Below are 23,352 nucleotides of genomic sequence, written 5' to 3'. Positions count from 1 at the left end.
CTTTGAAGGCCTGCTGGCGCTGCCGCGGCTCATCCTCGTGAACTATCTTTGAAGGCCTGCTGGCGCTGCCGCGGCTCATCCTCGTGAACCATCTTTGAAGGCCTGCTGGCGCTGCCGCGGCTCATCCTCGTGAACCATCTTTGAAGGCCTGCTGGCGCTGCCGCGGCTCATCCTCGTGAACCATCTTTGAAGGCCTGCTGGCGCTGCCGCGGCTCATCCTCATGAACCATCTTTGAAGGCCTGCTGGCGCTGCCGCGGCTCATCTTCGGAAACCATCCTTGAAGGCCTGCTGGCGCTACCGCGGCCCCTATTTGCGAACCCTCCAGCTCGAGGATTGAGGGTTATACACCAACAATCCCTGTACCAGACCGTTACCGAGACTGTCCCGCTACCCCCTTTCCCTCAGAGACTAGAATTGAAGGGATCACCGTATCCTGTTCCTGCTGTATCGTCAAGTTTAACTTGCTTCAGAATACCGATAAAAGTGTACAGAACCTATCTTTGTGTGGCATCCGTCTGTGGGGGGGTAGTTGCTCGTCCGTACGATCGAAGGAGAGGTCCCTCGCCAGGAGGCCTCTCCCCCTTGCTCGCCCGACCCTCCGGGTCCCCGTCTAACAACTAGCTAGTGCAGCTGCGGTATTTCAAAGGTTGATGAAAGACACTTTAATTGGTTTAACTGGGGCAATTGCATTCCAAGATGACATCTTAGTTTTTGGGAAAGATAGAATTGAACATGACAAACATTTACTTAAAGTGTTAAATGCTTTATCAGAGAAAGGTCTAACACTTCGTGCTTCCAAGTGTAAATTCAGAAAAGAAGAAGTGGAATATCTTGGACATTGCATTAGTGGAAATGGTATTAGACCTAAAACTTCACATTTGGAAAACATTAGCAAGGCACCAAGAACAGTTGGTTGCTTTTTTGGGACTTGTGGAATTCTATGCAAAATTTATCCAGAACTATGCAAGTGTAATTGAACCTTTTAGGATGCTTTTGAAGAAAAATGCCAAATTTGAGTGGACTGATGCTATGACGTCAACATTTAATGCTGTAAAGTCAATGATAATTAGAGCACCTTGTCTCAAACCATTTGTAATTGGCAAGAAATGTATTGTGACGGTTGATGCAAGCAATTGTGGATTGGGTGCGGTGTTGATTCAAGAGGAATGGGGTAAAGAATGGATTGTAGCATACGCTTCAAGGACGTTGAGGGAGTCAGAGCGACATTATTCTGTAATTGAAAGAGAACTTTTGGCATGTGTTTCGGGAGCGGAACATTTTCGATCTTTTTTGTGGGGAACAAAATTTGTCATTAAATCAGATCACAAATCTTTGGTGCATATATTGTCACCGGGTGGAGGACGTACACTTTCGTCCAGATTAGCTAGACTTTCGTCTAGATTACAAAATTTTCAGTATTCTTTAGAATACATTCCTGGGAAAATCCAATGTCCATGCTGATTGCATGTTGAGGCTTCCATTAGCGTGCAGAGATTCTGATGTGGTTGATAAAGATGAATGTGAGGTAGCACATGTTTTCAGTGATGTCAATTTAGTGTTTGGAGAAAATTCGGTAGTACAAGAAGTGACATGGAATGAAGAAATGAACAAAGATTCAGAACTTAAAGAAGTAAAGGAATATGTGTTGAAGGGTTGGCCTGAAGGAAGAGATTTTACTGGTGGTCTAATGAGTTACCATAAAATTAAAGATGAAATGGCGATAGAAAATGGCATTTTATTAAGAGGTGATAAATTTATTCCACCTTTTAGTCTCAGGAAAAAGTTTTGGGATTTGGCTCATATGGGGCATTTTGGTATATCAATTACTAGAAGGCGTTTGAAAAACAACTTCTGGTGGCCTGGTATTGATTATTTTGTAGAGCAACAGGTGAAATTGTGTGAATTGTGTGCTAGGAGTGATAAAACAGCTAAGGCTTTACCCAGTGTACCACAACCTGTTGAATTGCCTACATCACCCTGGAACAAACTTGGTATTGACATTATTGGACCATTTGGCATATTGCCACAACAGCATTCTTTTGGCATAGTGTTGATAGATTACTTTTCAAAATGGCCAGAAATAAAAATGGTTAAGGTTACTAGTGATGCCATTATACAGTTTATGGATGAAATTTTCTGTAGAGAGGGCATTCCTCAAGAAGTTGTAACAGACAACGGTCCACAGTTTGTTAGTAAGCAAATGGAGAATTATTTCAATAGGTGTGGTATTTTTCATAGAAGAATAGCGGTATTCCATCCAGAGGCCAATGGTCAGATATAGAGATTCAATAGAGTAGTCAAGGAGGCTATTCAATTAGCTGTCAAAGGTGGTTTATGCTGGAATAAAGCGTTACAATCCATGCTGTTGTCAATTCAATTCAAAAGAACTTTATTCGGTTTTCGTGGTGAAAGCCATAAAAGTACAAATATACACAATAAAAAAATAAGGAAAGTTGTTAATAACATTAGGTTAAAAAAATATAAAAGATTAATCTCTCACAGAGAGCACTATACTGTCTCTAAAGTCCGTATTTAATGCAGTTATATGGTTTTCATAAGTTCGTGCGATGCCTGAGGCACAGTTTTAAATAGTGTACGACTGATTTCGTTGCTAAGATGTTTTCCAGAAACTGCAGCGCCAGGTACGCTGGGCGGCATCTGCGGATCTTCATGACTTTTAAAATTGGTATAATCCACCTTTTGCGAAGTGGCGTGTAAAATCTGCAAAAGAAGAGAACATGTATCGTGGACTGAGATGAAATAGAGTCACAGGGGCACGGTGTCGTATTGGGTGTCCATATGTTCTGTGACGGAAATGAAACCATAATGTGAAAGAGATTAAACCTGAAGCGGGTGAGAAGAAACTTTTCAAATTGCGTCAGGTCATACTGCAGATACGGTTGAATAGATGGAATCAGTTGTATCATAAGGCAGTGTTGGACTGAAGGCTTTCCTATTTCGGACATCAGTCGCAGTTGAGTTAGATGGGACAGGCATAACTTTTTTAAGTCTTTCTTTGATATGTCTGTTACTGACTGAGGTTCTTCGAAGAACCTCGAGAGACCAATATCCGCAAGGAAGGATTTTACGTACCTTAGCCACTTAATCTTGTTCATACAGTCTAGTTTCATACAGTCCTCGATGATTGCTCTTGTCAGGTGGCATTCATCTGTTGCCCATATTCTGCGCCACAGCATAATGGGTTGAATCTTAATGAGGTCTGAAATATGATCCAATCCAAGTTCCAAGTGGCAACCGAAAGTAGTTGTGGATTTGGGGACTGCTAGTAAGAATTTTAAAAAGAGGTTTTCAATTTTCTGTATTTGTTCAGCGTTAGCTGTTCCCCAGACTCCTGCACCAAAAATGGCAGTACTAATGCATTTTGCGTTATACATTTTTAACATCTCTGTTATAGGTCTTTTTCCTAGACAGAGGGAGAACGCTTTTAAAGCTCCAATTGTTCTTAAGAGAGACAGCTTACGTGAAGTGATTGCTTGTTTCCAATTAAACTCTTCGTCAATAGTGATGCCGAGGTATGAGTAAGTTTTAGTTCTTTCAAGAGGGATTTTATCCACAAGTATTGACTTTACTTTTTTCCTTTTGGTACCAGCATGCATCACAAAGGTTTTTTTTATATTGACTTTTAGGTTGAGACTTGCCGTGAATGTGCAGTAGTTGTTTAGTGCTTTTTGTAACTGGATCGGGGTTCGTGCCAAGATCACCGCATCGTCAGCGTATAACAATGCTGGGATCGGTCGCCGACCCACTTCTGGCAGATCTTTTACGCCCTGTAGCATGGCAGCTTCTAATCCGTTTGTGTAGAGTGTAAATAGGAAGTGGGCCAATACGCACCCTTGCCTGACCCCCTTCTGTACTGGAAAGCTGTCGGTGAGTTGGCCCTCCAATCCGTATCGAACCTTTCCCGTGGCTCCAGAGTATAACTCACGCAGGAAGTCTATGATTGCAGGCTCAATCCCCATTTGTAGCATTATTGCCCAAAGTTTTGAATGTTCTACACAGTCAAACGCTGCCGAAAGGTCAACGTAGACCATGTGTAGAGTTGATTTTTTTGCTGAGGTGTATTTTCCAGCCAGTAGTGTTAAATTCAAAACTTGGTCCACAGTGCTCAGGCCTGACCTAAACCTGCTGTTGTCGTATAGAACTGCTCCTAATGCTGTCACCTTGTTGTCTCCTTTTGAGTTACTGAAAGGGTGTAAACCCAGTACTAATCTGGTTCCTTGGTGGTTAAAGAACAAGGATAGTGGTCGCATTGATTTTGCAGAGGTTGATTTTGGAGAAATTCGCAGGAAAGTTGATGCTTATAAGGAGAAAATGAAGAAGGATTTGTCAAAAGTGGAGACAAGAGGCTGTACATCTATTCAAGTGGGAGATTTTGTGAGATTAAAAAGGGGAGGTTATGTACATAAAGGGTTAGCAAAGTGGTCTGATCCCGTTGAGGTAATTGAAGTATTCAAGAGTGCTGTGAGAGTACTGGATGGAAGTGTTTGGCATTTTAGTAGAGTTTCAAAGTTTAATAATAGCAAGCAACTTTCTGGTGGTGATTCTCCTAACGTGTTTTCGAATGAGGATGACTCATTTAATGTGTTTTTGGATGTCACCGCAGACAGTTCGGCGTCATCTGATTCGGCTGCTGTTTCTGTCAATTGTGATTCTAACACACAAGAGTTGTTGAGGGGCTCAAGAAGTCGCAGAGCTCCGGTACGGTTCAGAGACTTTGTTCTTACTTTAAAAAAAAAAAAAAAAAGAAGGAGGGAGGTGTGTGGTATAAGTTATTGTTTGGAATGACGCGCGTGAACGCACGCGCGTCATCCACAAACAATATGCGTGTGTTGTGATTTAAATGTGTGTATGTCGCGTGGTTGTTGTTCGGTGCGTTCTGTGTGCATGTGCATTTGTGTCTCGTGTGCGTGTTGTCTTTTGAATGTGTGCGCCTCATATAAAGAGTATGACTGGCGGTTGTGATTCATCTTAACTGGTGCATCGCTGGAGTTAATTTGCAAATAAACCTGCTCTTACTTCTTTCATGAATTTCGTCCGTTTTCTTCTTCTGAGGAGTCCTTTTCTAAACATTCAATACCTTCACCCTGTTTACGGACCATGCACCACTACAGTGGATGTACAGGCAGAAATCCTACAATCAGAGAATCCTGAGGTGGTTCCTCTTTCTGCAGCCATACTCTTTCACCATACAACATAAAAAAGGCAAAGACCATGGCAATGCCGACTTCCTTTCTAGACTATGTACTCTCCCCGAACGGGAGAATCTTAGGGGGAGGAGTGTAGCGGGGTGGCTGGGACCGACACTAACTGGTGGTCAGTTAACGATGATCACTCCTCTCTTTCATCGTATCAGGACCCATGGGACGCTGAATCAGAGGCGTGGTGGAGGAAAGTTCAAGAACCTGAGTAGAACTGTTCCTTTAAGGGCGAAGAGGAGGAAAGAAAAAGCACACCCCATTATGACTCGCTGTTCTGCCAAGCGAGCCCATTGGAGTAGCCGTACACGCCCCCATCTGACGTGTCGTCCAGAGGAGCAGAGAAAAAGGAGGAAGTCAAGACTGAGGTGTGCCTCGACACCTGGAGGAAGAGAGGAGAGCGAAGGGAGACTGTCGAGGACTGAGAAGGTTCGAGGGAGGACGTCGCAGAAGACCGGAGAGCGAGAGTAGCTGTGCCTGGAGGCCACAGTTCTCAAGCACCGCCCAGCCACACCCACGGAGGAGTGTGGCTCACACAGGTGCGTGAGCGGGTAGCGGGTTGGCTTGGACGGCGTGGAAACGCCGTGTAATTTTTGTAATAAGTCCCGCCCTTCTTCCCTTCCCTGTTACTCCCCAAAACCCATCCTGTACCCTCCGACCCTCACAACGTTTGTTCCTTCACCTACCCTACACCATCTTAATATCGAGCACTTAAGCCAGCGGTGTCCTCACTCCCCGACGGGCCCTAAGGGTTGCCTAAAGATCACCGAGTAGAAGTCTTAAAGCCCTTTCTTTCTCTCCCCACATGTGGCGTTGGGACCCGGCCCAAGACAAAAGCCTGGAACAACCAGAAGAAGAGAGAAGGCGGACCAGTCCTCACAGATTTTGTGCCCTTGCAGATACTTTGGACCCTGCCACATTAGCACGTGAAAAACCGACTCAAAGGAAGAAAAAAACGTTTATAAAAATAAAACCACACTTACCTACTTCTGTTGTACGAGTCCCTCCTTCTGAACTGCCACAGATTCCCTTCAAATGTGTGGTGCGGGGGACACCAGCCCTTCAGGGGGCACTGATTGAGCCCATGGCCAATTAATATCTGTGATATGGAAGATTCAGTGGCCCCTTATCATATTCTGTGTGGAGGAGGCATCAGTTTATTGTTACGCCACTGATTCCCCTATGCATACTTCTACTCCACCCACTGGAGTAAATAATAAAACTTAAACAAGAATAGAGACAAAGACTGATTTTAGCTAAAGGAGTTTCACTACATAAATATCAATTCTTGTAAATCTTATAGTTCAAATAGGTGGCTATTGAATCCTGGACAGCCCAACTTCGACCCCTAAAATATTATATTTTGAAACTGGATAAAATTATAATACATCTGAAACTAATTAACTGGATTTCCAATTTAAAAAAAAAAAAACATCTTTTTTTTAGGGGACAAAAAACAGTGTTCTGTTGTAACTCTCCCCCAAAAACTCACACATGCTAGTAGTGCATTTTACTGGATATTTAAAGGGGGCCTTCCTTGTCTGAAGACTTTATCACAATGTTGACAAATTGTGAACTCAATGTTAGTACTTATATCTAAGACCAAAGATCTAATTTTCATTGTAATGTGTCCTACTACCAAACGTTAGACAACGGGATTTTGTAAACATGTTACGTGTAGATTTGACAAACTCTGAACATGAATTAAAATTCCAAAAGACCCACTGCATTTTTAACCAACGTTTTTGAACTCATGATTTAATAACGATGAGCGATTACGTAACCTTAACTAATAATCATAATTTTACGAGGTATATCTGTTACGTTGTTTGCAGAAATTCACCCCTTCCGAAGCGGCCCTTTGTCTAGATTATGTTTCTATGCAGCATGGCTTGAGGGTGCAGTGTACGTAGAATAACTGCCGTGTATTTAAAAAACAGTAATAAATACATAGCTTTTTATACAGAGGTACTCCGATTTTTAACCGTTGTGTAAAAGACAGCTATTCATTTTGGTACCAAATATATACGAATAATTGGAAAATGCAGTGCTATAAAACCAACGATTGACGGTTCTTGAGCTGAGATGAATGGTACAAAAAGACACGTGCGTTTAAGAAACACGCTCACCAGACTCCGCGACGCTGTTAAGGGTACACGGCTCGGACCATGCCATTTCTTACATATACGGATAAACATAACTGCAGTGCCACCCTTATGCTGGTCACAGTCCGGCCACCTCCAACCCTCATCACCCTACGGCACGAACCGTTGCTTTCCTAACTGCGTCACCGGTATTCGCTGAGTCACTGATAATTGGTACCTATCTTCTCCCCCCTTTTGCTTTCAGTGGTACCGGTCCGGGTGTATATAAATCTGCCGACCGCGCCCTTAGCCTCCCCACGTTAACGGTTGCACGGAGTGGAGTGTTTTGGTTGCGTTTAATATTTAGACTGTGTCGACTATCGCCAAAATGCAGTGGAAGCCTATGGAGATTAACCCAGAGGTGGGCGCTTTTCCCCAGCAGCGGGTGGGCTTGAGTAGGCGAAGAGTGGTGTTGCCGTTGGTGCGAAACGCTAACCTTTCTTTCTCCCCGTTATCTTTTTTTTTTTAGATGCTGACCAAGGTGAGCCCATTTACAACATGGAGCCCCGCCTTCTGTAGAATTGATAATTCTGAACCGCGTCACTTCGCCCTGTTGATCTTTAAGGAACGTGGGCGTCTTTATTTCATTTTTACATTTGCTGTTTCAAATTAGTTTTATATTTAATGTCCCCCTATTTACCCCATGAAGGGACGATATTATTTTTGTGCTAGCCGGAATCTTGATCACCTGCGTGTTTGAAATGGGACGGGGCCCTAGGTGGCTTAAGGAGGGAGTGACTGGGACGAAGCTGTAATTTTAAGCCTAAATGGGGGATATTTCTACTCTCACTGCACCTCTCTGTCCGCAGATGCTGGGACGGCTGGGCGTGGCTCCTGGGTGGCACTTCGTGGACGTACTGGAGTTCTCAGAGGAGACCCTTGAATCTGTACCGAGCCCAGTGTGCGCGTTGCTTCTGCTCTTTCCCCTCACCGCTCAGGTAAACCCCTTGAGAGCAATCGGCGTTCTTGCAGAAGTTCAGTTGGTTGGGTACGCGGCTCGCCTTCCCTCTTTTGCAACTAAAGAGGGTTTACTTTCTTTTCGTACAGTGAATGGAGAAACATGTGTGAATTTTATTTTGAAGTGAAAAATACGATTCTGTCTTTATTACTATTGTTAAAATACTTGCTGCAATTTTAGGTAATTCAAGAGCTCCTATTCATGGGAGTGTCTGTGCGTGTGTGTATATTCTCTTGTCAATTATTTTTGTAACCAAAACTATTTTTTTAAGTAAGAAATAAGGTTGAAGGAACAAACCGTGCTGCGGGTCAGGCAGGAATCGTTCTACTGCTAGGCATGTGTGACTTTAGGTGACTTTTTATGAAACCAACCACATCTACACATGGGAATACTTTCATAAACTTGTAGCCCTAGCGTAGGCATGTCCGACTTTCGAATATTAGAACGTATGATTGCTGACCTTAAACAGTTTGAGTTGTAAATGGTTAAAGCACCATTGAGCAAGGATTTTATTGAAAGATCCCAACATCGGATCTTGAACTTATCAATTCTGGCTTCACACTTAACCAGTGCTTTTAATGGATAAAAATAAGTGCAGGTACTCACCAAAAGGACCAGTGGGCGGAGTTTAGGGCGGGGCTAAGGGGGGACAAGGGGCGGGGTTAGCTTTTTGACAGTGCCAAGGTTGTATGCACGATCTGCATGCATTTTATCAACCGCCTAAGGATTACATGCTGCTTCAGCCTGCCTTAAATCGAACCGGTGGCCTACAGCCCACTGAGCCATCTGTCCAGTACTGGTACTCTTTTGTAACATGCATACGTCACTTTTCTCTTGTAACATACTGTTTGCTACCTCTTACACTTTGTTTGCTTTAGATACTTGCGCAAGTGCCACAATTGCCTCATGTAATGTTTGTTCTTGTGCTGAAGTGTCTGCCATTTATTGCAGTACTATACCTCGAAGTGTACTTTGTATGCTTTTGTAACCTGCACACCACTTTTTCCTCCTGTAATGTATCGTTTACTACCTCTTGTATTTTGTTGGCTCGAGTCGGGGGTCCACAAGGGTGGACGGCGTCCCCCACTCTTTCCACAGGGTGGACGCAGTCCCCCCTGCCAAGATGCTGGGGCCCACAAATATGCTGAACGTGTCCTGGTGTAAATTTCAGACACCGGGACAAGTTTAGTATGTGACGTCATGAGGTCATTTGCATACTATCAGTCCCCCCACTTATCTTTATAGGTCTTGTGCCCTGCTCACAATTGTCACTTTTGCCTCATGTAACTTAACGTTTGCTTTTGTAATTTGTTCACTTGTAATTTTCTCCACATGTATCATTACTGTCCTATTGTGAAGCACTCCTTCGGGTAAAGTCGGCGCTATATAAAAACGCATAAAATAAAAGTCTCTCCTGGAACATTTGTTAACCGGAGTTGGGGCCAGAGTTGACTAAGTCTGTATTGGGGAACAAGGTGCCAATCTCCACATTTTTTTGATTGGTCTGAAGGTCTGTCCAAGGTCGATGAAATAGGTATCGGCGAGTGTGGAAGTGTGCAAGAAAGCAATTCAGATGCGTGGCAACTGTTAAAGCCTTCCCATACGTTATGTCCTGAATATTTCCTCCCACCGCCACCCATTACATTTTACAGCCCCCTCTTAGCGCCCACTTTGAAAGATCTTTGGATAAGCAAATGACTCAGCACACACCCCTGCTCTGATTTACAAAGCAGCTCCCGCTGGGTCCTGGTGAAGAGCTCTATTGATTGATGCCGTGCAGTGCTTGAAAGGTGCTGCCGTAGTGTAACTTGAGGAATAAAGGGAGCTCGCTGCCTCGGTTAAAGTCAGATCCCCATAAGTACCAGTACTCTTTCTTCTAGAAAAAAGTGCTGGTACTCAAGGGGAGAAAATGAAGTGCCGGTACTCAGTACCGGTGAATACCGGTCTATTTAAAGCACTGCACTTAACTAGCGTTTGCAATGCAATAGGTCTTGCACTTGTGAGTATAAGCTATTGGCATTTTAAATGACAGTGCCTTTAATTGATCTTTTTCATAACTAACGATCTAAATAAAAGGCATGGTCATTTACAATGCCAATAGCTCAAACTCTTGTAAATGCGAGACCTCGGGTGCTGGTATCCCAGGCAGCTTTGTAAGTGAAAGCAAGCATGGTGTGCTGGAAGGTGCAGGAAAGTAGGTCATTCCTGCAGTAGGAGAAAGCCATTAAAGAAAACAGTAAAAAAGAACAGTGGGAGAAATATTTCACCTCAATCATAATATACATAATATCTAGTGTCCTGTGCAATACTCTTCTGGCACCTGCCGCTGTTTGGTGCCACTGTCCAGCAGATCAAGAATTATAGCACCTAGAAAGGTGCACCAGAGAATAGTCAAGCTCCAGTATAGGTTCAAAGTGTCAAACACTACAGTGGAGGAGGACCTAGGGGAAGTTTAAAGACCATGCCCTGGATACGATCCCCATAAGAACCTATAAACAACCAAGGTACCAGAGGGTCTCGGCAAATGTGCCCAGAAGTAGAGAAAAACCAACCAAATACCCAAACTCTCACAAGTTGCGTCACAGAAAGCTCTCAAGGGATGAGGAAAAATACTCATCAGTCACCATTCGGATCCGCCCATTTATCATTTGGGATTTTATCCGAACCACCCGTCTGAGAAGAACTGTGCCACAATCAGAGGTCAACCCGGTGGTGGGGGGTATCCTCAGAAGGTATAGGCAGCGACAGTGTGGTGTGCCACTCGATGTTGGTGAGTGGCCAGAGAAGTGGGACTGGGGTGTGCAGTGCAGAAAAAAAGTGTGTGAGAAAAGAAACCAAGAAAATGTGTTTAAAATTGGTTTAGAAAAAGCACTAGACAAAATTTATTCCACGTTTGCTTAACATACCAATGTTAAAAATCAGTGCGACCTAAGGCTGTCTGTTTATGTAGACCGCCTGAGGTAAGGGTGGTCGACAAGTTTCTGCAATCTTTGGACTATTGCGTCCTTGCATTCATCAGGACCAAAGTATAATAAAAGCTACTGCACCAAGTGAAAAGTAAATTAAGTGAAAGGTGACACCAAGAAAACATAAACAAGTGCTTAAGGTCACCTGAATGCTCCGGGTGCCCTTACAGTCTGTGTGAATCACTCGATCTGTAATGTAGACTGGCCTCACCCCACCTGGCAGCGGGTCAGGGGAAGATGAAGCACTGCTCTATCCGTCGGTACTTCCCCCCCCAGGACGCCGGCCCGGAGTAGCGACGGATAGAGCGGTGCTTCATCTTCCCCTGAGCCGCTGCCAGGTGGGGTGAGGCTAGTCTACCTTACAGATCGAGTGATTCACACAGACTGTAAGGGCACCCGTAGCATTCAGGTGACCTTAAGCACTTGTTTATGTTTTCTTGGTGTCACCTTTAACTTAATTTACTTTTCACTTGGTGCAGTAGCTTTTATTATACTTTGGTCCTGATGAATGCAAGGACGCAATAGTCCAAAGATTGCAGAAACTTGTCGACCACCCTTACCTCAGGCGGTCTACATAAACAGACAGCCTTAGGTCGCACTGATTTTTAACATTGGTATGTTAAGCACACGTGGAATAAATTTTGTCTAGTGCTTTTTCTAAACCAATTTTAAACACACTTTTTTCTTGGTTTCTTTTCTCACACACTTTTTTTCTGCACTGCACACCCCAGTCCCACTTCTCTGGCCACTCACCAACATAGAGTGGCACACCACACTGTCGCTGCCTATACCTTCTGAGGATACCCCCCACCACCGGGTTGACCTCTGATTGTGGCACAGTTCTTCTCAGACGGGTGGTTCGGATAAAATCCCAAATGATGAAGGGCGGATCCGAATGGTGACTGATGGGTATTTTTCCTCATCCCTTCAGAGCTTTGTGACTCAACTTGTGAGTTTTTGGGTATTTGGTTGGTTTTTCTCTACTTCTGGGCACATTTGCTGAGACCCTCTGATACCTTGGTTGTTTATAGGTTCAAAGTGTCTCCTTTATTCAGTGCTTTAAATGGGCTGGTACTCACAGGTACGGAGTACCAGTTTTTCTCTACTGCCGTGGAGAGTACGGTACTCGTGAAGGGTTGGCGCATTGGCCTCTAGTGGTGGTAGCCTGTCTCTTTGACAGCTGATCCAGTGCTACATCAATACCTGATCAGGGATCCATACTCTATCACAGAACTTTGTCCCATACTCGTTCATCCAAATCCTCGATGCGCTGGGGTCAAATTATATATGTTCAATTATTTTCCTTTTAAAACCCAAGTGACATCACACAAGTAACTTATACATCCAATTGGTCGATGAATCAATTAGTTGAATAGTTGATGGTAATACTGTAACTATCCTGTCCGCTAAATAATCACTCTCGGTAAAGCTAATAAAGCTTTATCTCAAATTTAATGCTCAATGTTCTTTCCTTACAGTTAGCAAGGTCTATTGTATGCAGGGTCCTCTTTTTTCCAAACCCTTAAATGCTCAATGCGTACCGTCACAAATGAAAATACTGAAATTCACCGAAAGAAGGGAAAACCTCAATTAATGCAACCAGAGTATAACTTATTCATTCAATATACGGTAACACATGAAGGTGTGGATACATTAAGAGACATCAGTTTCAGCATAAATAATGTAAAAACAATATAATGAATGGGTGGATAGGTGAAGAGTTTCAGAGACCAAATACATTTGCAAGTAATTTTGCAAGAACAAGTCATAAAAATACAACCCCCCGCCCCCAGGATCTGTAGCTCTATAGAAAACCACCCCTCTGGTCAAAGTGATGGTGGGGGTCCCCTGAAATAGTCAGGGAACCAAGAGTACAGGAACAGGACAGGGCCAGCTAGGCCTCTCTGCAAACCGACTGACAGCAACACATCTCCCCTCTCTCTGAAGCCAGCCTAACCACACCCCCAAAGGCACCTCAGTTATACCCTTAAACCTATATGTCCGTCCCACATCAGTTGAAACATTTCACTTAACTTGACAGATTGGTGGAATTGGGAGGTGGTGTCGCACCACTGACTTCATTCAAACGTTGGGCTTAGTCCTTGTTCTACACCCATTCCCATGATTTCACAATTGTTCAGTTCACACGATTTAATACATTTTACAATTGCACATAATTTTAAGCAATGTCCACGGAAGGAGTATTTTTGTCCCACTGTCCGTCACATCCCTTGGCAGGCGATCATTACATTGACCTTTAACCCTATGCCTTTTTTTCTGTGCGCTGCGCTTCGGTCTGCCTTTGACAGATCAATTTCACTTACTTAGTCTGCCCCTCCTTTAGAAGGCCAAGTTAAAGCCTGGATGACCTTTCAGCTCACTATGGTAAAGAGGACATAGTCAAAAGTGCATCATATAATTAATGATTGCCTATTTACCACCCACCTTTGCACTATTCCCTATTGTTTACTAGCACAAGCAGCATTTATTTCAAGCAACAAGCAAACAAAGGAATGCACATGTGGCCTAGTCATGCATTATTTCTCTTTTCTTTGAAAGCACACTGCAAATACTTTTAGTTCTTATCTATTTCAGATTAGTTCATACATGCACAAAGCTAATTCCTGCTTATGTAAGGTGCACATTTGTTTTCCATTACTACTTACTGTTAGTACCTCGTATTGGGATATTCATTTAAGCAGGTTTCTTTTTGCAAAATCCTGCTCAATCACAGCCAACGCACTTTTATAGCCCTGAGCTGAGCCCCCCACTAAATTGAGCGTGGGCTCACTTGCATGATCTGTGTGTTCGCCGTCATGCTGTTTTGCAAGGAATTGAGGCGGCACAATGAGGAAAGCCATGGTGGGGTAAGGAGGTAAAAGGGGCTTTAATCCCACCTGGTTCTTTTGTGTCTCTTTGCCTACTTGTCTGTGTCTGTTTATGCGAAACGAGCTAATATTACAAAATAAGGAAATGTTAAAATATCACTTATTTTCGTTTTGTTTAACTAATTAACCTGTTTTGTTCATAGAAATTTTCTTGTGTTGGTACGTGCCACAACTAGTATAAAAGTCAATAAGCTTCGCATGTTTTGTCTACATCAGGGCATAACCTAGTTGCAGGCGAGTATTTTCTTAGATCTAGTGTCCATCCATGAAATATAAATTCAAAATTCTCTGCAGTAATTCATCAAGCCAGCTTGTAGTAAGTGGTTAGTGCCAAGGAAGTTCTTTAAGTACTTTATTCGATACTGTAATACGTATCATATGCACCCAGAGTTCTTAGACAAACCAATACTACAGCATGGAGCAGCACATGAGCTGCTCAGGCTAGACCTAAAAATGACACCCCCTTCAGATGTCATTTGGGTAGCTAAAGGGGTCTCAAAGTCTTCATAAATGGCTCACCGTATGTCCTGAATGTCAGGGTCTAAGGGACTTTATACCAAAATGCTTAGTCTATATGTAATCAAAGGCCTTTGAGAGGCACAACATGACTTTTCTTGCCTAGTACGTCATTATATTTTATTGCAATATATATTTAGGTGGGAACTGAACTTTTTACCTCAAACCTGTTACAGTAAACACAATAAAACATGCAGTAATACTGCTCCTGGTAATTTTTGAAGACAAACTTGAAGGTGTAATTTGAGTTTTATTGTGGGGGGCATTTGAAAACTACCTGCAGTAATTAGTACCGCAAGATTTTCCAAATAATTCCCATCCCTTATGGCAATTGTCCATCCCTTTTATTTTACAGCCTGGATTTAAACTCCACGTGTAATTTTGATGTTTTGCAAACTTTGACATGCCGGCCCTAAATGTCAAGTGGCCTTAAATGCATATTATATGTATTCAGTGGGATGCACCTTCCTTATTTTTGTAAATTGGCAGTAGAACATTGCCTTGGCTGTTGGATTCAAATAGTCACTCACTAATCAAGCTTTGATGCACAACCTTTGTTCTTGCCTGTGCCTGTCCAGTGGTTCTGTTTATCAATTGGCATTCTGCCAAGCTATATTAGCTGTGTAGGAGAACCAAATCTGCACAATATGAATCCATGTGTCATAACACATACCCAATTTACTCTACCCTCTCATTTTCCGAAAGGTCAATTGTGTGCAAATGGATTTGAGTACCGCCCCCATTATCCTGTGCTGAGTACTTCATTGGAAATATATTGTGCTGTTTCATTGAAATAGTTAAAATGGTGGATGGTACACTAAAGGCTGTACTTTATTTCAACCCCCTCACTCCTATGAACTTAACTAATGTAACTTGAATAAATGTCTTAGCCATGTTGTACACCAGCCTGGCTATTGAGCATTGCTAAGTTAGTGGTGTAGAGGAGTTCCGTCCAGTTGACTGGTAAAAGTGCATTAGCCTTGACTGCAGTGTAATGGCGTAGTGGATTGACGTAGTGGTACAGGGTAGAGTGGATTGGTGTAGCGTGAAGTAGCATAGTGTGCTGGTTTAGAGTGGAGCTTGCATGGTATAGTAGCGCACTGCCATCACAGACCACACATTTTCAATTGAAATGACCATTACATTTGCACAGACTTGGTTTACTAATGAAATCCGTGCACAAACGAAAATGTGTGGCAATTGTATCACCCAGTGTAATTTGTTTTGCTCATATTAAAGAATTTGTTCAACATAGTTTAGGAATAAAGTTATTTCTTCTGAAATAATTGTACGTTCATTTGTGTGTGCTCAAAGAAACCTTTCCTACCCTAGTGCACTGCAAGATTCAGTGTGATACAGAAAAGTTAATTCCACAGAAATCTTGGCCAGCTGTCAGATTAGTTGGGCTCTTTCAAGAGAGGAGGACGACTACACTTTAAATCAGGATGATGCTTCCCAGACGCTGCCTTACCTAATCTGCTTAAGCATTGAATATTTGGGGGAGGGGGAAGGGTGGCGGAAAAGGATTGGGCTGTGAAACCAGTGGTGGTGGGAACAGCTGGAGGCAGCTAAGGAAGCACTAAGGGGAGACATACCAGAGAAGTGTGCTATCTTGCACAAGAAGCCCCACCAGTGTGCGCTTCCAACACCTTAAGGGACATCTGCTTGGGAAGTACAAATGTCATGTGCCTATAGGCTTACTTCATATCCATCATTTGGAAACTCTGGTCCAACTAGTAGACCTGTGTTGGTGAGGCTAGCCAAGAGATTAGCTCATGGCCGTGCTAGATGCTGGGAATGCTCTAAAGCACCAAACAGCTTTTTGTCCCTCACAGCTATATTAACCCCCTCCTCCCACGAGGATATTCCTTGTTTTTCTCCTACTGGTAGCAGAAACATGCACCATCAACTCTGCAACAATCCTGCAGCTCAGTTTTGAAGGTCTCGTTACTGTTCATGCTGACCGTATGTATGTGTAGCAACCGCAGCGAACCAGAAAACGAGGCTGCCCAATCCACTTTGCTTATCAGTGGTCTCTGGCTGCTCTGGCCTCAAACTACAATACCAAGATGCCAACAGATTTGATCCAGGAGGCCCTTGTTAAAATGGACATCAGTTCTATGATCAGACGCACTTGTCATTTTTCTCTAACGCCGCACCCTTTGGAGCCTAAATGGGTGTGGGGGAGGGTGATGAAAGTTAATTTAATCTAGATTGACTTGGAAGCCTTCTGAAAGGGCTGGCACCATATCTGTGAATGTTTTATTGAAACCAAAGTCCTGAACCACACGAAGAGCAGGGCATTTCCACCCTCACAACCCAAGACAGTTTAAATACTTGTGTTTGCTTATTAATCTCTTCTCTTGGATGAATTTAAGGCACATCCACCCTATCGATGTACCCATGTCCTACATGCATTTGGTGAATGTTGACATTGTCACTAACATTGCCTCGATTTGCAGAAGCCGAGTAGTCACCATACATATAAAACAAACTTTAAATTACTTTAAGCATAAGTTCAGGTATTGTTAGAAAAGCGTACACTAACTCTGTCCGTGTAACCCGTCTGTCCTAAAAACGGAGTGCACACAGTCACAAATTTATTAAAACGAATCCATCCCTTTCGTAACTCCCAGTACCTAATGATGTCCTGCTAGACGTTATATCCTGCTGCCAAGAGATTGCGCAGAAATGGAGCTCCGTCCTTGCATCAGTAATGTGGAACAGTAAGTTAACTGGTCTTCTGCAGAATTTACTGTGCAAGAGTACCCAGCAAATACTTGGTGAAGGGCAATAAGTGCTTTAAATCTCCAGGGTCTGGGAGGGCTGTGTGGGTGTTGGATAAACTTGACCTGCTCATGGTAGCTATTGATGCTGTGCTACCAGTTCAGTGCAATGATCCCTAGATGTTTCTGCAGGTGTTCCAGATTTTAAGATTGTTGCATCCTTTGGTAGGGGAAAATGACACTAGTGCAATTGCTGGCTAATTCTCTCAAATTATAAACTATCTTTCTAGTGCCACAACTGTTAAAATTAGTAAAGGGCTTGTGCTTGGCTTCCTGAAAATTAGTCTTCTAGGAGTCTCCATTAATTTAGCCATCTAAGCTCCAGCTGATACAGTGCAGAAGAAACTAGGAATATATGGACATTCCTACTGTAGTGTGAATATATCTTAGTTTTGCATTTGAGGATGTGTTATCTGTTTACTGGGTTGTAAAGGCACAGGGTGTCCACCTCTACCCCGGCATCCATCAATACATGCATTGCCTGCTCATGCATCCATGCACTTAATCACTCAGAAAACCATTAATTTTTATTCAGTCACTTGTGGATTAAGGTTTGATTACCAATGCATTGGTGACTCATGCAGCCACTCCCCTAGTCTTTTCTTGCAGCTATCTGTCTTTGCATACGCCTTGGCCGTCTAGCTGCTTATATTTCAAGCTGCCCTTCATTCATGCACTCAATACTCCGCTCACTCTTGGGCCTTGTAGCTGTTCGCTGGAAGTTATTATTTTAATACTTATATGTATAAGACACTGGGTGTAGGATACTGGCTTTTTAAAGTGAAATAAGGTACTGCGTAGAGTCCAGTCATTCCCCAATTGGCTTAGAGGTGTAAAAAGATAAGAGACACTTTTGTTAAAAGGACTTCTTAAGAGCACATACACCAGGCAGTTTCATGGTGCAGAGGGTGGAAGTGACGCAGTGTTAACAGGAAATCACCTCACTGATGTGCTTGGGAGATTAGCCAGGTTTTAAGCCTTTTTCTGAACTGGACATAGGGGAAAGCAGTTCTCACTTCCAGAGGGAGCGAGTTAAAGAATTGCGAGGCCAGAACCGTAAATCTGAGCTCTCCATGCGTTTTACGTTTGTATGGAAGAGTGGAAAGAAGGATGAGGATGGAGCGCAGATTTCGAGACGGGATATAGTGCTTTTATCATAGAAGAAATGAAAGCAGGTCCATTCCCAGTGAGGGCTCTAAAGATCTTGCGGCCCATTTGAAGGTGCAACGTCTGGCCACTGGAAGCCAATGTAGGCTCTTCAGTAGGGGTTTAACATGAAGTCTGCTGGGCTGACGGGCGATTACTCTGGCTGCGTGGTTCTGCCCCAACTGCAGGCGATGTAGCTGGTATACCAACATATGAGTTAGCGTAGTCGTGACGCGAGATTACCAAGGCCAACACAACCAAGGTCAGGGCCTCGGGCGCTAGGAATCTGCCTTTTTTTTCCATATGCACAGTATATGGAAAATCAGCAGATACCACCAAGCTTATCTGGGCTTTCCTGGACAGATCACTGCTGATTACAATTCCCAGACTTTTAACAGTTTACTTGGAGTGGAGGCTTGCACAGAAGGACAGGCCAGAAACTAGGGCTCCAAGGGTTGAGGGCTCCCGGTCAAAATGAGCTTTTATCAGGGTTGAGTTTCAGTTGGTTGGCATTCATCGAATTACTAATGAAACCTAGTGGACTGGAAATTGGACACAGGAAGGAGAGGGGTTGATAAACACTAGCTGCATGTTGTCCGCGTAGTTGAAGGTTTCAGCCTCTTTCGCTTAGATGGATCAGGGACAATAGATATTAAGTCAGTTTTGTTTTTTTGGTTGAGAAATTAGCCAGATGGACTGCTTGAAATCGGTTGCTAAGGAAGGAGGAAACGCCTTGCCAGGTCCTGGATCCCAGTGCTGCTGACACTGATCAGGAGAGTATGATAGACTGTCAGAGGCAGCTGATCGATCAAGCAATACCAAGGTCTGGGTGAGGTTCCTGTCAACCCCTCTTCTGAGCTTATCCATTACTGCAAGGATACCTGACTCAGTTGAGTGGGCTGATTGGAAGCCTGCCTGCTGCAGGTCCAGAACGTGAGAAAGTTCAATGAAAGCTGACAATTCGTGACATGAGCTTCCAAGATTTTCCCTAAATAGGGCAGCAGTGAGATAGGGTGGTAGTTGCTGAGAACCAGGGGATCAGTTGGGCTTTTCAGTATCGGGACAATGTCGGCGCTTTTGAAAGTTTGGGTCCATGCCAAGTTTAAGGGAGTTAATGCAAGAGGTGGGTCTGGGCATTTCAGGAAGGCCTTGGGTAGAATGTGAGGGCAGCGGTCTGTGGGGAACCATACCAAACTTTCCCAAGAATGGCTATGAACTTTTGTTCAAGTGATGATACGTTTTTACAGGAGGCTAAGGGGGCCGTTGTGGGTAAAGGGGAAATGCTGGCCTTGATGGAAGCAATTTTCTCGACCAAGTAGAGGTTAAGAGTCACATAAGAATTGTGAGGGAAGGAGTTTGGGCATAACTGGTTTTGCTAGTTCATTGACTATGAAGATGTCCTTGGACTTGTTTGCTGAGTTTAAGTATTTGGTAGAGAAATATTCCGCCTTAGTCTGAAAGATGGCTTTTTTATACTCTTTGTAATATTACATAACCATCTGGAGAGTAGTCCGTCTCCAACAACGCTCAGCTTGCCTTAGAGCGAGGTTCTTCAGTTTTAGGTCCTGAGAGAACCAACATTGGGACGCAGAATACATTTAAAATTTTTTTTTTTTAGGTCTCGACCATTATATCCCGCAGGGCAGCTTGCCTTAGAGCGAGGTTCTTCAGTTTTAGGTCCTGAGAGAACCAACATTGGGACGCAGAATACATTTAAAATTTTTTTTTTTTTAGGTATTGACCATTATATCCCGCAGGGATTAATAGACGAGTATAGTAGGCAAACCAAGCTCTGAAACCATTGCGGATTTCGTACAGTTCATGTGGTGCACTTGTGCGAAACGCGCTTCCACATCAAACCCATCATCCTCCCTCCCACAGGCATCTGTAGCTTCCCCAGCGTGCACTCTGCCTCAGGCATCCACCCCAGTGCATGCTCTGCCTCACTTCTCCTCTCCCCCCCCCCCCTTAAATTCACCCCTGCAGTTTCACTTTCACGGCCGTGCTCTCACTTCAAAGGAATGCGCACCCAGCCCCCGCAATGCCGAGAGCATTTCCCGGCCACTATAAATTTCATTCCCCCAAGCCGCATCTTGTTCCTCGCACACTCAATGGTGAACGTGCATGTTGCGTCTGTCGCCCCATCCTGATTTCCGCGTCATAAAGTAAGTGCCTTTAACTTGCTTTTTTATATTTTTGATCCATTTCACTCCAGTCTCCTGACCCCTTGTTCACTATCCCTCCTAAATTTCCCCATTCCACCCCATCTCAGCCCTCCCCGTCTCCCATCCATCCCCTTTCTCACTCACCTGATTTTCTTCTCCTAAGCCCCGCCCTCGTTTCTTCCACCCCTCTCTCCTCCTCCTTACCTCGCCACCCCGTTACTCCCCCGGCCCTCTTTCTTTCTATCTGCATTTCCCCCAATAGCTTTTTAGTGGCAGGGTGTTGTATCTTATGCTGCTTTTACTTTGCCAATCCGCCAGGCTCCGGTTTTGGTTCGGGGTTTCTAAACGTTTAAAATGCTTTTGTTTTACCAGCATCAGCTTTTGTGAGATTCATGGAGTGGTGGTAAATGTAAGAACTTTCGGCCAGGCTTTTGAGTGTTGACTTGTATGGCAAAGAAGTGATCTTTGGACAAGACTTCTAGGTCGGATATTTCCAGGAAGCTTCTAGAGGAGGAAACAGACTTATTCTCCAACGAGACTTTGAAGTCCTAAGTTACTAGGAGGCGGTTGTGGTGAAGGGCAGGCAACCTGGTTTTTGGCACCACACATCTCCATAATCAATGACCTGGTGATAATTATTGTTCCCGTTACAAAAACTATATTTGCATTTTGCCATTGGGTATATAAAACCACAAACCTCTTTAAACCTAAAGGCAAGCAGGATTAGTGTATAGACTAACGTTCTAGCAGTTTATTTTAAGGCCCATATGTCAACTCCTACATCAAGTGTATCGTGTTGTGTGACTAATGGCATTCTGGGACCCCCTCCGTTATGACTCCCTAATGTGGTATGATCTGTCGGAGGCTCCCTCTGTTAGCTGAAATGACACTTCACCACCACTTGGGAGCACCACTCGGCAGGACCACCACATTATCACTCCGCACCACTCTGCGCCACCACATTATCACTGCGCCACCTCAGCATCCCTCTGGGCCTCCCTCGGGGGGCCTCCACAGCATCAATCTGTGCAACCATTCAACAACTGGTTCAAATATGTTCTCTCAATGTTTCAAGTTTTATTACAAATGTCACAAAAAGATGTTAATATTTCACTTCTGTTCTTTGATTTTCGTCATAATAAAATACATTGAACATAATCTTCACAAAAGTTATTTACAAAAGTTTAAGCTATTGCCATTATAAATTACAATCCCTTTAAGTATTAATTATTTAAAAAAATTAAAAGCCATTGTTTGTAATATCAAAACATCTAAGTTACGGAAATACAAAACATGTTGCATTACAAATGCTATAGGTGTCACATTTGCGAAAGTTATAACTATTGGCATTGTAAATGACAGCTATTAATTTAGCTATTTTCAAAAACAACACATACATTAAAAATTGTCATTTACAAGACCAATAGCTCAAACGTTCCTAATGCGAGACCTATTGCATTGCAAATGCTTGTTTTTTTGTCCCCAATGTGCTTCATGACATCGGTCCAACAGATTCTTTTATTGCTCTGTAGGTATTTTTTGTTTATCTTCCTGCATCCGACTGAGCCACATGACTAATTTCTATGGTTTGACTTGTCTATTGACCTGTGGAGGACAAAAACTATCTTTGAATGCGATCACTTTCTCTTCCTGGTGACCTAATTTCTCATAAATTGTTAGTTTGGGTGAAATGGCTTGTTGACATTTGTTTTGTTACACAAGCAGTGAATGTGGATTTCTGGTGAGAAGTCGCTCACCAGCGTGAACGTTTGTTAAATTCATATAGTTAATGTTTAGAGCTTGTTTACTAATGTGTTTTTTTCCAACTTTTTTCCCGTCCACAGCATACATTTCACAACTTCCTCCGTTTAGGTTGCCTTACCTAAAGAATATGCACTGTATTAGTGTTTTTATGCATGCTCAACTACAGAACCATTTAGGTTACGTTACTTTAATTTGTGCAGAGTTATTGGGCATAATTAACACATTTTGTAGTAATACCAAACTTTATTTTCCTTTGTAAGGAATTTTCTAGTGGCATTCACGTCTATTCTCTTCCCTAAGGGATAGGCGTGGGAAAGGTTTAGTTCCATCCGTGCACAGTGCATTTCTTGACCTGTGGGGTTTGATTGCACAGTTATTCTAGCTCAAGTCTTAAGTCTGTTTTGGTTTCAGGTCCAGTATTCTCGTATACCACTACCCCACACTGGGTGTACAGTGTGGGTCTTCCCATTACTACAGTCTTCAATTTTTTTTTTACCCCACATAGTGTGTAAAGCATGGGCCTACCCCAACGCTACAGTGCACGTCAACAGACCTCCACACAAGGTTGTTGTTTCTTGTTTTTTTTACCCTACATAAGGTGTGTTTTATGGGTTCTACGCCCATTGTTACAGTGCACAATGTTTTACATCAAAGTATACAATGTGTTGCGTGGAATGTAGCCCTGCTCCTTCAATGCACAATTCTTGACCTCTCTGAGGTCTGTTGGGTCTTCCATCGTTATGTGCTTAACACTTGACCTCCATTTGAGGTACGACCTTACATGGACTTTCATACGCTTACC

The 23,352-nt window shown here is 43.3% G+C and overlaps 1 protein-coding gene across 1 annotated transcript in view; it reads left to right on the top strand.

Moving 5' to 3' along the window:
* Window positions 1-7,618: 7,618 nt before the first annotated feature.
* UCHL1 (ubiquitin C-terminal hydrolase L1) overlaps window positions 7,619-23,352 on the top strand; it is a gene marked incomplete at its 3' end in the record, with an annotated part of 139,857 nt that continues 124,123 nt past the window's right edge. Inside the window, exons 1-2 of the mRNA XM_086964606.1 lie at window positions 7,619-7,722; window positions 8,171-8,299. Of these exons, the coding sequence (XP_086820732.1) occupies window positions 7,690-7,722; window positions 8,171-8,299 (162 nt within the window). The remainder of the gene's footprint in view (window positions 7,723-8,170; window positions 8,300-23,352) is intronic.

This window comes from Lissotriton vulgaris, chromosome 3_2 (genome assembly GCF_964263255.1).
Source record: "Lissotriton vulgaris chromosome 3_2, aLisVul1.2, whole genome shotgun sequence".
Taxonomy (NCBI): Eukaryota; Metazoa; Chordata; class Amphibia; order Caudata; family Salamandridae; genus Lissotriton; species Lissotriton vulgaris.
The sequence above is the reverse complement of the archived record's forward strand: the minus strand, read 5'-3'. Positions and strand labels throughout refer to the sequence as shown.